This window comes from Natator depressus, chromosome 24 (genome assembly GCF_965152275.1).
Source record: "Natator depressus isolate rNatDep1 chromosome 24, rNatDep2.hap1, whole genome shotgun sequence".
Lineage (NCBI taxonomy): Eukaryota > Metazoa > Chordata > Testudines > Cheloniidae > Natator > Natator depressus.
This window is the reverse complement of record NC_134257.1, coordinates 3402715-3416763: the sequence shown is the minus strand read 5'-3', so window position 1 is coordinate 3416763 and position 14049 is coordinate 3402715. Positions and strand designations below refer to the sequence as shown.

Below are 14049 nucleotides of genomic sequence, written 5' to 3'. Positions count from 1 at the left end.
TGGACGGGTCATTACACAAAGTAAAACTATTTCCCCATGTTTATTCCCCCTGCCCCCCCCCCCCCCCACTGTTCCTCAGACCTTCTTGTCAACTGCTGGAAATGGCCCACCTTGATTATCACTACAAACGGTTCCCCCCCCCCCCGCTCTCCTGCTGGTAATAGCTCACCATAGCTCACCGTAAGTGCTCACTCTCGTTACAGTGTGTATGGTCACAGCCATTGTTTCATGTTCTCTATGTGTATATAGAATCTCCCCACTGTATTTTCCACTGCATGCATCCGATGAAGTGAGCTGTAGCTCACGAAAGCTCATGCTCAAATAAATTGGTTAGTCTCTAAGGTGCCACAAGTCCTCCTGTTCTTTTTCGTGTTGTTAGAGTCACCGAAAGGCCTGGCGCTGAACAGAGAACGAGAGAGACGGTGTCTGGTCTGCGAGCCCAGCAGAGGGCACTGCAGACTCAGAGCAGAGAGTCGGCCCCCCAGGGAGTACTAGCCACACCTGCTAACCAAGGACACTGGAGAGTCACAGCAGAGGTCCATAGGGATGCAGCAGGGGCTGCTGAGACTCAAGCCAGGGCTGTCAGAAACAGGGAAGATGGGGGGCGGGGGCGGGGAATGTGCTTTGGGCTAGACTGGAGGAGGGGTCCCCTTCCTCCCCCAAAAAACAAATAGATGAGGTAAGGTCAGATCCTGCTCAAATTGACGCCCCATTGGCCTCAATGGGGTGTGCAGGGGCGTGTGTCAGCACAGGATCAGTGCGTGTGTGTAATTCCAGCGTGTGTGTGTGTGTGTGTGTGTGAGTTGCCATCTCCAGCTAATCCTTCCCGCTCCTCCGCAGGGACAGAGGCAGGGAGATGCGCAGACAAAGCCGCTCGATGAAGGCATTTGGTTTTCACCAGAATTTCCCCTGAAAAAGTATTTTCTTCAAAAAAGTCTTTTTTTTTTTTCATATAAAGAAACCATCTGTTTCTAGTAAAAAACAAAACAAAAAACAACTGGCTTATAGCAAAACCCCGTTCTGTTTCTGAAAATAAAAAAATAAGGTACATAAATGTTCTTGTTTTCTGGGTTTTAGTATAAAAAAAATGCACCCCAAAACCCCTCTGCAAATTTGGTGGGCAAACTTGCATTTTTCTGCAGAACTCTTCTTTGGAGAGAAAAAGTCATTTTGCATAAAACTCACTTTTCACTACAAAACTCTCAGCCGGCTCTCGGCAGGAGGGGCCCGGCTCAGCCCTCCCTCGTTACCCAGCTGCATTAACCAACGTGCACAATCCTTGTCACAAGGGAGCCCAATCTTGGCCCAGCTCCTCCTGGGCTGGGGGCGGGAGGGAGACAGCGGGGTGTGGCAGCGGGCGAGGGGACTATACCGAGGAAGACACTGATCGTGCTCCCCTCCCACCACCAAGATGGGAAGAGGCACTTTTGCTGCCCACCCTGGCTCTCCTGATTCAGCACAAAGACAAATCTGCTCCGTGCTGGCCCCAGATCCTGGACAGAGTCCCTGGTTGCAGGGAAACTGAGGCAGAGCTTCAGGGTGAAGAGCATGGTCCTGGATGCTTAGTAAGACCCCCCCCGACTGTTGCCATGCAGCAGCCCATGGCCCATGTCAGGCGATAAGCGCTGGGGAGATCATAAAGTGGATGTCCTTGGAAGCGGCACACAAAATGCCAAACCTCCATCCCCAGGGCACAGCCCACTGCACCCAGAGCCCAGTGCGGGAGGGTGGAGGAGACGGGGTTCCTCTCTGAGCTCCCATTCCCTCTCCCTGGTCCTGTCTGTGCTGGGTGGGAACCTGGTCGATTTGCACCTTTCATTCTCAGCTGGGGTGGGGGGGCCCGGATCCCGACGGCACTGCAACTGGCTGGGAGCAAACAATCCTGGGCATGCACCCGGCTTCTCCTGGGGAGGCTGCACATTCACACGCCTGGTGTTCTGAGCCCCAGCACGGGGAGCCAGGGCCTCTTCTAGGTGCGGCGGAGGGATATGGAGGGGGAGAAAGTACGAGGCTGTCCCCTCGTCTCAGGCTGTGATGTGCCAACCAGCAAGTCAACACACAGATGCGCACGCTGTTGCAAACACATACGTGTGGGGACACGTGCATGGATGCACGATAGACCTTCAAGCGTGCGCACACACAGACACACACACAGACACACACACACACACTTCAGAATGCTTATGGACGAGGGCTGGGCAGGAATTTGTCCGGCAAATTGCCAGCCGGGAATGCTGCTTTGTCAAACCCGAGACTTTGCAAACACAGAAAAGTGTCCGTTTGGTCTCTCGTTTCCTTAGGTCCAGGATGGAATTTCTGGTCAAAATGAGAGCGAGAGAGCCCTCTCCCCTCCCCCACTCCTGTTCAACGTCGACTAGTCAAGAGCCTGGTGATCAGGGCATGCTCCTGGGACATCATCAGGTTCCAGTCCCTGCTCCGGCTACTAGGACTCTCCTGTTGGAGGTTGTCCTACCACCACCTACCTGGTCTGCTGTTGCCTCAGTTTCCCTTTCTTGGGCTTGCCAGTAACTTCACCATAGGCTTTCACGGGTTGTGTTACAGCCCTTCTTGGATGCTGGGTTTATTAACCAAGCTCACTAAGAAACCCCAGAACTTCCTCCTAGCTGACAGCTGCACCCCCAGCCCTGCGCCTGGGGGAGTCTCTCTGTATAGGGCAGCTCTCACACCCTTCCAGCTCCGTTGAGCCTCTGCCCACTCCCTGTCCAGCAGCAACTCCCAACACATCTTCCTTTGCTCTCCACAGGCCCCTGCTTTATCTTCACCCCAGAGGCCTGATTTTAGCCAGGTGTCCAGCCTGCCCTGGGACTTTGCTCATTGTCTCCACCTGGGGAGGTGAGCTAAGTGGGTCACAGGTGGGGCCGGGCCCATCGCTCCCTAAAAGGCTAGTCCCCCTGTGCCAGAGCTGCTCCCCTTCATGTAAATAATGAAATATTCAGTGGGTCAGCGAAAGAATGAGAGACTCCGTAGCCCCGCGGTTCAAGCACTCGCCTGGGGGAGACCCAGGTTTGAGTCCCGGCTTGGAGCAGAGACTTGAGCCTGTGTTTCCACATCCCGGCTGATGGCACGACTCACAGCGCTGCCAGCTGCCCTGGGGGGCTCTTGCTTTCATGCTTTTCCCCAGAAAATGCCAAGAGGTCTCCGCTCTCCGCTCTGGTCTGGACCAACATGAAAACAAATATCAAACCCTCAATGGTTTTCATGAAGCGGAATTCTGGCTTTCCAGCCAGTCCTCAGCTAGACACAGAAATATGTGTATGTACACACCCTCCTGCAGACATCCACACGCCCAGAAGCACCCTCCCCTCCTCTATATATATGCAAGTCCAGCCATGCTCTCACGGATCCACAAGCCATAGGACAAGAGAGTGTGGACTGCGGGGAAAATCCTGCGTGTGATCTGAAAAGGCGGCAACATCTCCCATCTCTCCAGCATTGTAGGATACAGCCCAGAGGACCCCTGTTAAAGATTCTGCCCCGAGGATCCACACTGCGGTGTGCAAACGGTGTGAGCTAATGGGTACTGCAGGGGACTCGGTGTCAGGAGCTCTGGGTTTTGCCAGTGACCTACAGGATGATTTTTGCATAAGTCATTTCCGCCTCCCAGCCCTGGTCCTCCTTGTCTCTTTGGGGCAGGGACTGTTTCTCACTATGTGTAGGTATAGCACCTAGTACAATGGGGACCTGATCTCCGCAGAGGCCTTGGGGTGCTATTGTAATTTGGATAATAACAGCACAGGGCAATCCCAGTTTATGGACAGAATTACCAGCAGATTTTCATCCCATGTCTGAATAGTGGAGAGGCCAGAATTGACCTGCCTTTTGGATGGTGGAAAACCAAGAGGGGAGCTGACTTTTGGAAGGAGTTGAATTTGTCCGGTGTGCTTTATATACTATGAAATGAGCTGGCATCAGGCAATTCTTAGGTACCACAGTGACGGGTGCTAGAGACAACCTTCGAGTACACACACAGAGACACTGTCGGTGGGAGGAGAGATGCTACCCAGTCAATAGGTGGACTGTGCTTTTGAGTGGCTGGACCCCAAAATCTTTTTATTTACTTATTAATTATTACCATTATTATTATTTTCTCTGGATCTTGACTATACTGTGACCAAGAAATTTTGACCTTGACAAAAAGTAATTGGCTACCCCTGTGCTAGACTGACATACTAGAGCGGGGAGGAAGGAGAGAGACTGTGGATGGACACATAGATAAAAACCAGACAGGTTATAACAGATAGATAATAACCTTACAGGTCAGATAGATACATATGTAGATAACCATTTTAAAGATCAGACAGACAGATAGCCCCTTATGATATTAGATAGATAGATGGGGTGTATAGGGATAGATAGATAGATAGAGAGATAGAGAGATAGATAGAGGGGGTGTCTGGGGATAGATAGATAGATAGATAGATAGAGCAGGTGTCTGGGGATAGATAGATAGATAGATAGATAGATAGATAGAGGGGGTGTCTGGGGATAGATAGATAGATAGAGGGGGTGTATGTAGATAGATAGATAATCCCCGCCTGATATTAGACAGACAGACAGACAGACAATCCTCTTGTGGTGACAGAGAGATGGACAGGACCCCCCCCCCCCCCTTACGGTAGTCGAGCAAGAGAAATTGATTTGAGGCCAGTGCAAAACTTTCTAATACTTTCAAAACTTTCTGAAAAGTGAACAAGAAGCAAAATTGTCTTTTTTTTCGCATTGGCAAACGAACACTTAAGTGAGGGCCATTGCCCCAGTCTGTGGGAGGAGACATCAAGGCCAGAGCCAGGGTCTAAATTAGCATGAAGTGTTTCCATTGTGTGCTGCACAATGCGGACCATATGTCAGGGACTTGCCTGGCAGGGCGGGTAACAAAGGGCACCGCAGCCGGTTGGGAAATAGCGACAGAATGTTCGCACTTTTGTAACGTGATTAATCTGTCGGTTCTCACGTCGGGCTGCCCCGGGAAAGGGCCTGTTCTCTCCTGCGCAGCCCAGGAGGAGACAGCATCCACCGCCCCTGGCCCCAGTTAATTGAGAGGCCTTGGGACGGAGAGACAGAGTTTACGTCCGGGGCAGGCTCCCAGGGAAAGGCTGGAGGCAGATCGGAGAACCTAGCTTGAGTCTGTGCCAGGATGAAGGAGGTCTGGAGTCGGAGCCAGCTTTGGAACACAGGCCCAGAAAGGGGAAGTGACGCGCCCCAGGTCCCGTGGAGTCAGAGTAGGAATAAAACTCCCATTAGACCCCACTCCCCTCCCAGACCTGATGACAGAACCCAGGAGTCCTGATTCCAAGCCCCCTGCTCTAACCATTAGTCCCCAGTCCCCCTGCCCCAAACCAGGAACGGAACCCAGGAGTCCTGAAGCCAAGCCCCCTGCTCTAACTATTAGACCTCACTCTCGTCCCCCCCAAACCAGGAACGGAACCCAGGAGTCCTGATGCCAAGCCCCCTGCTCTAACTATTAGGCCTCACTCTCCTCCCCCCCAAACCAGGAACGGAACCCAGGAGTCCTGATGCCAAGCCCCCTGCTCTAACTATTAGGCCTCACTCTCCTCCCCCCCAAACCAGGAACGGAACCCAGGAGTCCTGATGCCAAGCCCCCTGCTCTAACTATTAGACCTCACTCTCCTCCCCCCCAAACCAGGAACAGAACCCAGGAGTCCTGATGCCAAGCCCCCCTGCTCTAACTATTGGGCCTCACTCTCCTCCCCCCCAAACCAGGAACGGAACCCAGGAGTCCTGATGCCAAGCCTGATACTCTAACCATAGACCCCTGCGTGGGCTGGAGCTGATGCTGACGAGGGATATGGCCGCACTTGCCCTGAGGGTACGTCTCCCCTGCCGCGGGCACTGAGCCTCTGAGCCCGGGCGCTCAGGCTGGCGGCAGCAGGGCTCGCATGAGTGCACTGAGAAGAGCTCTGTGGACACTGCGGCACTGCCAGAGGCTTGGGGTAGTCACTGAGTTCAAGCCCACCTTACCCCCTGCCTCCCTGACCCTCCGCTGGTGCTGCCACAGCCCCCCTGGTTATTTTTCGCATGCTAGCACAAGCCCCCCTAACCAAAAGCTGTGCCCCTGAGCTGGGAGACAGACGCTGAGAGTCTGCACACAACCCAGATCTGCTAGCTGCCTTTTTTTCCCTTTCCCTTCATTAATGCATGGCCAAGCTTGGCCTGTGTCCAATCTCTGCCCCGGGGACCTGGCTGTAACCCTTGGGCAATCGCAGGCTTATGGAGGTATAGGGGAGGTCTTGCCAGGACAGAGCCGTCACCGTCTCTCTGTGTTTCCCTCCCCCCACCAAGCTTTTTATTTCCCCTTTAATGTATCCCGCGGAGCCGAGGCCAATCGATTACGTAAAGAAATTTGGAGCAGGTCAACGAACAGCTGCAACTTGTCCCACGGGGACCCGTCCGTCAGAGGACAGGGACGAAGGGCGAGGAGCAGCATGCTCTCTTCCCTGCTTTCACCAGAGGGGCCCAGAGGGACGGAGGTGGGCGTTTGTGACCCTGAAGCCCCTCGGTACTAGCTGGCAGAGGCCCACCCCATTGTAACGCCTCTCAGGCCTGACACGCTCATCACCCCCAACACACTGCTGCCATAACAGGTACCTAAAAAGTGTCATGTAAGGTGTCATATGCAAACTGGTGACGCGCTGGTCCCAAAAACCACTGCATGACGTGTGTGCGGGTTGTGTACCAAGAGATATAGATGTCTGCTGCAGATGGGTTCTTAAGGGTGTATCTGAGGCAGTGCATAAGCCCAGCCTGACCTAGACAAAGGAACGTGTATTTACTTGCTTGACCGCCTTGATTACAGGCAGAGGACAATGGAAGTACATTTATATATAAGGTAAACAAAGCCATCTAGTTAACAAGTGAAGACAATCACAACCGGGGGATGGAATCTGCACTGCAGGAAGATTTCCTGGCTCTTGAGGCAGAGACAATGGACTCTGGGTAATACAAGGGGAGCAAAAAGGCATTTTCATGATAATCACTTAGGGGACAGAGGGGACAGCACCCTCTGAGTCAGGGAAAGTTGTATCCCCGAGTCTGGAGGGTTTTATGGGGCAGTTGCATGTGATTTGGGGGATCACTTTGGCTCAGATTCCCCCTCCCCCGTTGCTTCCATTCCTGCAGCTGTCACGGTGACCCAGACTGGGAGGGGATCTTTCTTTGCTGCTGAGCAGCTCTGGGGTACGGAGGGACTGATCCACAGGGCTCTCAGTCCCTTTGCTCCACATGCCCTTCCTCTTCCTCTTCTGTCTCCTGCTTCCCAAAGTAGCTGGTCCCTGCTCTGAGTGTGCAGTGTGGAGCCTCCAAGGGGAAGCACCGGGGCTGGGGGCGGTGTTGGGGATATAAGGGGTCGTGGAGGGGCCACTACATGCCTCATCTCACTCCTCTGGAGGGGCGGGTTCCCCCTTCCCTGTCCCACTGGTTGGGCCTTTCCTTGTGTCTGTTTCAACTAATTCTTTTAAAGCCTTGAGCTCACTGGGGTTGTTCGGGTTCAAAGGCCCCCGGGAGATTTTAGAGCGGCTGCAGTGCCGGACAGGGGTGGGAGTCAGAAGTGGAGGGAGACGGGGGTGCCGGGTTTTTTGTGTGCGTCTGTCCCTGCCCTGCCCTCCCCACTCCCAGTTCAGAGTCTCCCTGACGCTCCTGAGCTGTCCCAGCCTTCTGAACCGTGGGGAAGGAAGAGCATGTGGGGCAGAGGGTGAGAATGGGCTGGCCCCATGACCCGTCTAGCCCGCTCCCACCGGTGCTTCAGGGCCTGGTGCTGATACACCCTCCCCTCCCCTTTGTCTCCCACTTTGGGGGAGGTGATTTTGTCATATAGGAACATAGGTTTGCTGCACCCAATCAGACCACCGGTCCAGCAGCACACCCACCCATGGGACTCAACACAGGACAGAGGAAGGCTGGTCCAGTTGTTAGGATGCTAGCCTTGGTCTTCGGAGACCTGGCTCCAGTTCCCGGCTCTGCTGCGAACTCCCTGTGTAACCCTGGGCCAATCACTTAGCTTCTTTCTCGGTGCCTCAGTTTCCCCATCTGTACAATGCCCAGATGCTACAGTGATGGGGGGAGGGGCAGAGAAGTACCATAAACAGGTGATGCTTCAGAGGGAGACAAAATTCCCATAATTATGGTAGAAATAGGCCTGCAACAGAACCCCAGAAACCCTCTGTGAGCCCTCCAGTTCCGATCCAGGTTCAAGGTGTGGGCCCATCTCGACTCATGATGCACCTGGACCCTGTGTGAGCCGGCGTCTTGCCACGTTGGATCAGCGCCCTCTGCCAGTTGTGTGTAGCAGGAGGAAAATCCATGCCCCCTGCTGTGATCATTTCATGTGTCGGAGCATGAGATTCGATTACCTGCCAGTCTTAACAGGCGTAGCCACAACCGGCCATTACCGCTCGCAAAATGACCCAGCTGCAAAAGGAAAGAGAAGACGGCGATACTAAGAAAGAAAGAAAGAAAGAAAGAAAGAAAGAAAGAGGGAAGAGTCTTTTTTCCAAAGCCGAGATCTCTCTTTTTCTGTGGCACAGTTTAATTCCATTCCCCATCTCTCCGACTTTCTTAGGTAATAATAAATAATAAATCGTCACACATTCTAAACAGCCAAGACACACACACACACACAAGGGCATGTTATTTACAAGGGATTTTTTTCCCCTCCACAGTTGCTTTTCGCTTCTTTTTTTTTTTAAAAGTGCACAACCCCACAAATAAATAGCAACATTTATCAATAAATTAATTCAATAAATAGCCTTGTGGCACAGAGACGTGACTGATGAGTGAAGGAGGCGGCGGGTCGGCCCCGCTCTCCCCGTCCATCCGCTTCCCCTGCTGAACTGCGTGTGGATGGGAAATCCGTCCCTGTCTTCACTGTTCATAATGCCCTGCCATCCAGGGATCTCAAAGCACGTGGTGGACGTTCGCTGACGAGTCTGCGTGAGGCCGAGGTAGGTAGCATTCTCCCTGTTTATACAGAGCGGGAAACTGAGGCAGAGAGGAGGGAAGTGGCTCACCCCAGTGAATCAGCGGCAGAGCTGGGAACAGAGCCCAAAAGACCTGATTAGAACAGCGTGTTGGGAAAAAAACCCTCTTTTCATCAGTTTTGTCCACTGAATTTCATCTGAACCCTCAAATGGAACTGGAAAGGTTCAGCTATAGTGGCTGTGGTGAAATGCCTAGAGAGACAGATAGACATAAGATCATAGACAGATAGACACAGAGCGGGAGGGTGGATATGTAGGTAAAAAGATATGTATTGTGATAGATGGATAGAGATGGGTGTGTCTGAGGATAGACAGACAGATAGATTAGATGGAGGAGTATGGAGATAGATAGATAGACAGATCGATAGATAGATGGGTGTGTATGGAGACAGATAGATGTGTATGGCGATTGACGATAAATAGATGTTCTGACCCTGTAGACCCGTAGCCACAGGAATGATCCCACTGAAGCCAATAGCTCGGTGGATTTTTTCAGGCTCAGACCCATAAAGTTCATGCTTGTTTACTCGTCAGCGCCAGCCCTTTTTGATTGGCGGCAGGCCCCGGGTTTTGTTTACAGTTCGCTCATGCAGCGATCGGGTTGGTCAAACACCATTTCTCTTTGCTTCTAACGTCTACCAATCAGATTCTCTTTCTCCGACAATAACCAAGGCTTGGCTTTGCCATTGGAAAGGGGGGACGGATTTGCTGAGCTGGGCGGCTGGGGTTGGGTCCTAGGGAAGTGCAAGGCACTGCCTGACCCCCAGGGCGGGGGCCAGGACTCCCAGGAGGGGACTAGAGAGAGATCCTGCTCTGTGCAACAGATTCAGTGGGGGGCTGGAATCCCCCACTGTCTGCGGATGCCTTCACTTGGGGCGACAGCGCCTGCTTCTCTGCTCCTGATTTACAACAGGGAGCATGAGAAAACAAGCAGCCCCACAGGTCAACGGCTTGGGTTGAGCTCGTCACAGCTGCCTGTGGGGTTTGGTCACCCAGTTCCCATTCATTTAGCCCCGTGGCTGTCATTTGCACCAGTGCAAACAGGGAGCACAGATCCCTCTAAGGTGGAGCTGCCCCAGTGCAAACCCATTGCAGATCATAATTTACACCAGGGTGGCCCTGGATAAACTGCACTGGTGAAAACTGTGCTCTGTTGGGGTAAATTGTGTCCCACTAAGGGGTTAAAACCGGTGACTGGAATCCCAGTGGAGGCGAGGCCTGACACCTGCTTCGACTGGGGGTTAATGACAACACAAGGTGCATGACAAACGAGAGTCGAGGCCTGAAGCCCTAAGAGAGGTGTGAATTAACTACTCCCATTCATTGCAACAGGATGTTCACTCTTGAGGCTAATGATGGCAATGTAGAGGTCAGCCTTACTTATTCACTGTGCACTGATCATTACAGCAGACAAATCCAGTCGTCTGAGATTGTTGGTGTAGTTTGGAATTGTATCTGGAGCTTGAGTAGAGAGTCACCACATTCCCCCAGTTTGACCCCTCTTACTAGGGGCATCTATTTTGGGAAACATGAAACAGCCTTAGGGATCAGAGCCTGCTGCCATCAAACACTCCCTGGGCTTGACTGCCTGTTGTCCACCTTGTCCAGTCACTTATACCCGTGCAAAGCAGGTGCAAAACACTCCTGAGTCAGGATGGGCACCGTTCACACTCACTTTGCACCAGTATAAACAACAGCAGGACGATGGAGATTGGAGCCTATTAACTGCAACGGGAGCAAACTCTGACCTTTGGGATGCTGAAGTGGGAACTGTATTGGGAGATTGAGATCCGGTCTTTGTGGTAGTTGGAGAAGGGATGGGGTCAAGACAGAGGACAAGGTTTATGCCTTCCATTTTTGGTATTTCTTTTCAGGGCAGGAAAAGCCGGGAGTCCTGCGGCTGTGCAAGGAATGCCAGAGCTCACAGGGGGTCAAGCTCCCTTCCTTGTCTGCCTAGATCTGGGGGGTGCTGGGGGCGTCAGCTCAGATGGCGTGGCAGCCCCTCGAGACAGGGCCTTTTGGGAGCCCAGTGTATGGTGCCAGCTAGGAGAAACGCAGCCAACAGAAAAAAGGCCTGAAATGTTCCTGCTATTGGCACTTCACCAATCCAGGCCATGCCTCAGGTAGAAGAAAGAGCAGAGAGACACATGGGCTAGATCCCAGGGCTGTTGGTGCTGCTGTGGCTTGGATGTCCAGCTCGGGGTTCCAGTAAGAGATGGAGCAGACAGATGGAGGGAGGGGTGGACAGATATGGGCTCGGAGGCTCAAGATGTCCCGGATGTGATTCAAGTAGCAGCTAGACAGATAGATGGATGTAGGCTTGGTGGCTCAGATGACCAATGGGAGATGTAGCAGAAACACTGACAGACACGTAGGCTCGGTGACTCAGACTTCAGCAAGTAGTCAGGTAGGATATATGGTAAATGCATGGACAGACAGACAGAGATGGGCTTGGTGGCTCACACGTCTGGCAGGATATGGAGAGAAATTCGGACAGACAGATGGACAATCATTGGCTCAGACATCCAGCAAGGGGTTCAGGTAGGAGATGCAGCAGACAGATGGACGTGGGCTCTGTGGCTCAGACGGCTAGCATGTGGTTCAGGTCGGAGATGTAGCAGACAGACGGACAGAGAGACGGGGGCTCGGTGGCTCAGATGTCCAGCACGTGGTTCAGGTAGGAGATGTAGCAGACAGATGGACGTGGGCTCAGTGGCTCAGACATCCAGCACGTGGTTTCAGGTAGGAGATATAGCAGATGGACGTGAGCTTGGTGGCTCAGATGTCCAGCATGTGGTTCGGGTCGACGGTGTAGCAGACAGACGGACAGACGGACGTGTGTTCAGTGGCTCGGATGTCCAGCACGTGGTTCAGGTCGGAGATGTAGCAGACAGATGGACAGATGGACGTGGGCTCGGTGGCTCAGACGTCCAGCACATGGTTCAGGTAGGAGATGTAGCAGACAGACGGACAGACGGATGTGGGCTCGGTGGCTCAGATGTCCAGCACGTGGGTCAGGTCGGAGATATTGCAGACAGACGGACAGAGGGACGGGGGCTCGGCAGCTCAGATGTCCAGCACGTGGGTCAGGTCGGAGATGTAGCAGACAGACGGACAGAGGGACGGGGGCTTGGCGGCTCAGACGTCCAGCACGTGGTTCAGGTCGGAGATGTAGCAGACAGACGGACAGACGGATGTGGGCTCGGTGGCTCAGACGTCCAGCACATGGTTCAGGTAGGAGATGTAGCAGACAGACGGACAGACGGATGTGGGCTCAGTGGCTCAGACGTCCAGCACGTGGTTCAGGTTGGAGATGTAGCAGACAGACGGACAGAGGGACGGGGGCTCGGCAGCTCAGATGTCCAGCACGTGGGTCAGGTCGGAGATGTAGCAGACAGACGGACAGAGGGACGGGGGCTTGGCGGCTCAGATGTCCAGCACGTGGGTCAGGTCGGAGATGTTGCAGACAGACGGACAGAGGGACGGGGGCTCGGCAGCTCAGATGTCCAGCACGTGGGTCAGGTCGGAGATGTAGCAGACAGACGGACAGAGGGACGGGGGCTTGGCGGCTCAGACGTCCAGCACGTGGTTCAGGTCGGAGATGTAGCAGACAGACGGACAGACGGATGTGGGCTCGGTGGCTCAGACGTCCAGCACGTGGTTCAGGTCAGAGATGTAGCAGACAGACGGACAGACGGATGTGGGCTCAGTGGCTCAGACGTCCAGCACGTGGTTCAGGTAGGAGATGTAGCAGACAGACGGACAGACGGATGTGGGCTCAGTGGCTCAGACGTCCAGCACGTGGTTCAGGTCGGAGATGTTGCAGACAGACGGACAGAGGGACGGGGGCTCGGCAGCTCAGATGTCCAGCACGTGGGTCAGGTCGGAGATGTAGCAGACAGACGGACAGAGGGACGGGGGCTTGGCGGCTCAGACGTCCAGCACGTGGTTCAGGTCGGAGATGTAGCAGACAGACGGACAGACAGATGTGGGCTCGGTGGCTCAGACGTCCAGCACGTGGTTCAGGTCAGAGATGTAGCAGACAGACGGACAGACGGATGTGGGCTCAGTGGCTCAGACGTCCAGCACGTGGTTCAGGTAGGAGATGTAGCAGACAGACGGACAGACGGATGTGGGCTCAGTGGCTCAGACGTCCAGCACGTGGTTCAGGTCGGAGATGTAGCAGACAGACGGACAGACGGATGTGGGCTCAGTGGCTCAAACGTCCAGCACGTGGTTCAGGTAGGAGATGTAGCAGATGGCCAGCCTGAGGATCTCGATCTTGGAGAGCTTCTTGTCAGGGGGCAGGGTGGGCAGCAGCTTGCGCAGCTCAGCGAAGGCCATGTTGAAAGCCTCGACGCGGATGCGCTCCCGCGTGGCGTGGGCTGTCCGATACTTAGCCGTGGCACGCCGCCGCCGCCGCCGCTCCTCTCGGCTCAGGTGCTGCAGGTCCTTTTTCAGAGCCTCGCCCGGCTCAGCTAGCCGGGACTGGGCACACAAGCCAATGCCGCCGGCCTCCTCCACTCCGGCCCCGCGGCCACCGCCCCCACCACAGTCGCTAAAGACTGACTCTGTCTCTGAGTGAGACGGGGGCACGTCGATTTCCGTCTGGTCTGAATTGAGCATCATCTTTTCAAAGGGTGGATGGATAGATAGACGGATGGGTGTGTATCAGGATAGATAGATAGAGGGGGTGTCTGGAGATGGACAGATAGATAGATAGATAGATAGAGGGGATGTCTGGAGTTAGATAGAGAGATAGATAGAGGGGATGTCTGGAGATAGATAGATAGATAGATAGATAGATAGATAGATAGATAGATAGATAGAGGGGATGTCTGGAGTTAGATAGAGAGATAGATAGAGAGATAGATAGAGGGGATGTCTGGAGATAGATAGATAGATAGATAGATAGATAGATAGATAGATAGATAGATAGATAGATAGATAGATTTCCAAAATAAAATTGCTCTGCTTCTAATATTTTGTTCTCTGGTTCACATGATCATCATTAAAAAAAAAAAACCTTTCAAGG

The 14049-nt window shown here is 53.5% G+C and overlaps 1 protein-coding gene across 1 annotated transcript; it reads right to left on the bottom strand.

Annotated features, from left to right (window-relative positions):
* Window positions 1-8548: 8548 nt before the first annotated feature.
* On the bottom strand, window positions 8549-13994 carry NHLH1 (nescient helix-loop-helix 1). The gene has a single exon (XM_074939102.1). It carries the CDS (start codon window positions 13641-13643, stop codon window positions 13233-13235), a length of 411 nt encoding a protein of 136 aa, XP_074795203.1. The 5' UTR covers window positions 13644-13994; the 3' UTR covers window positions 8549-13232.
* Between the last annotated feature and the right edge of the window lie 55 nt (window positions 13995-14049).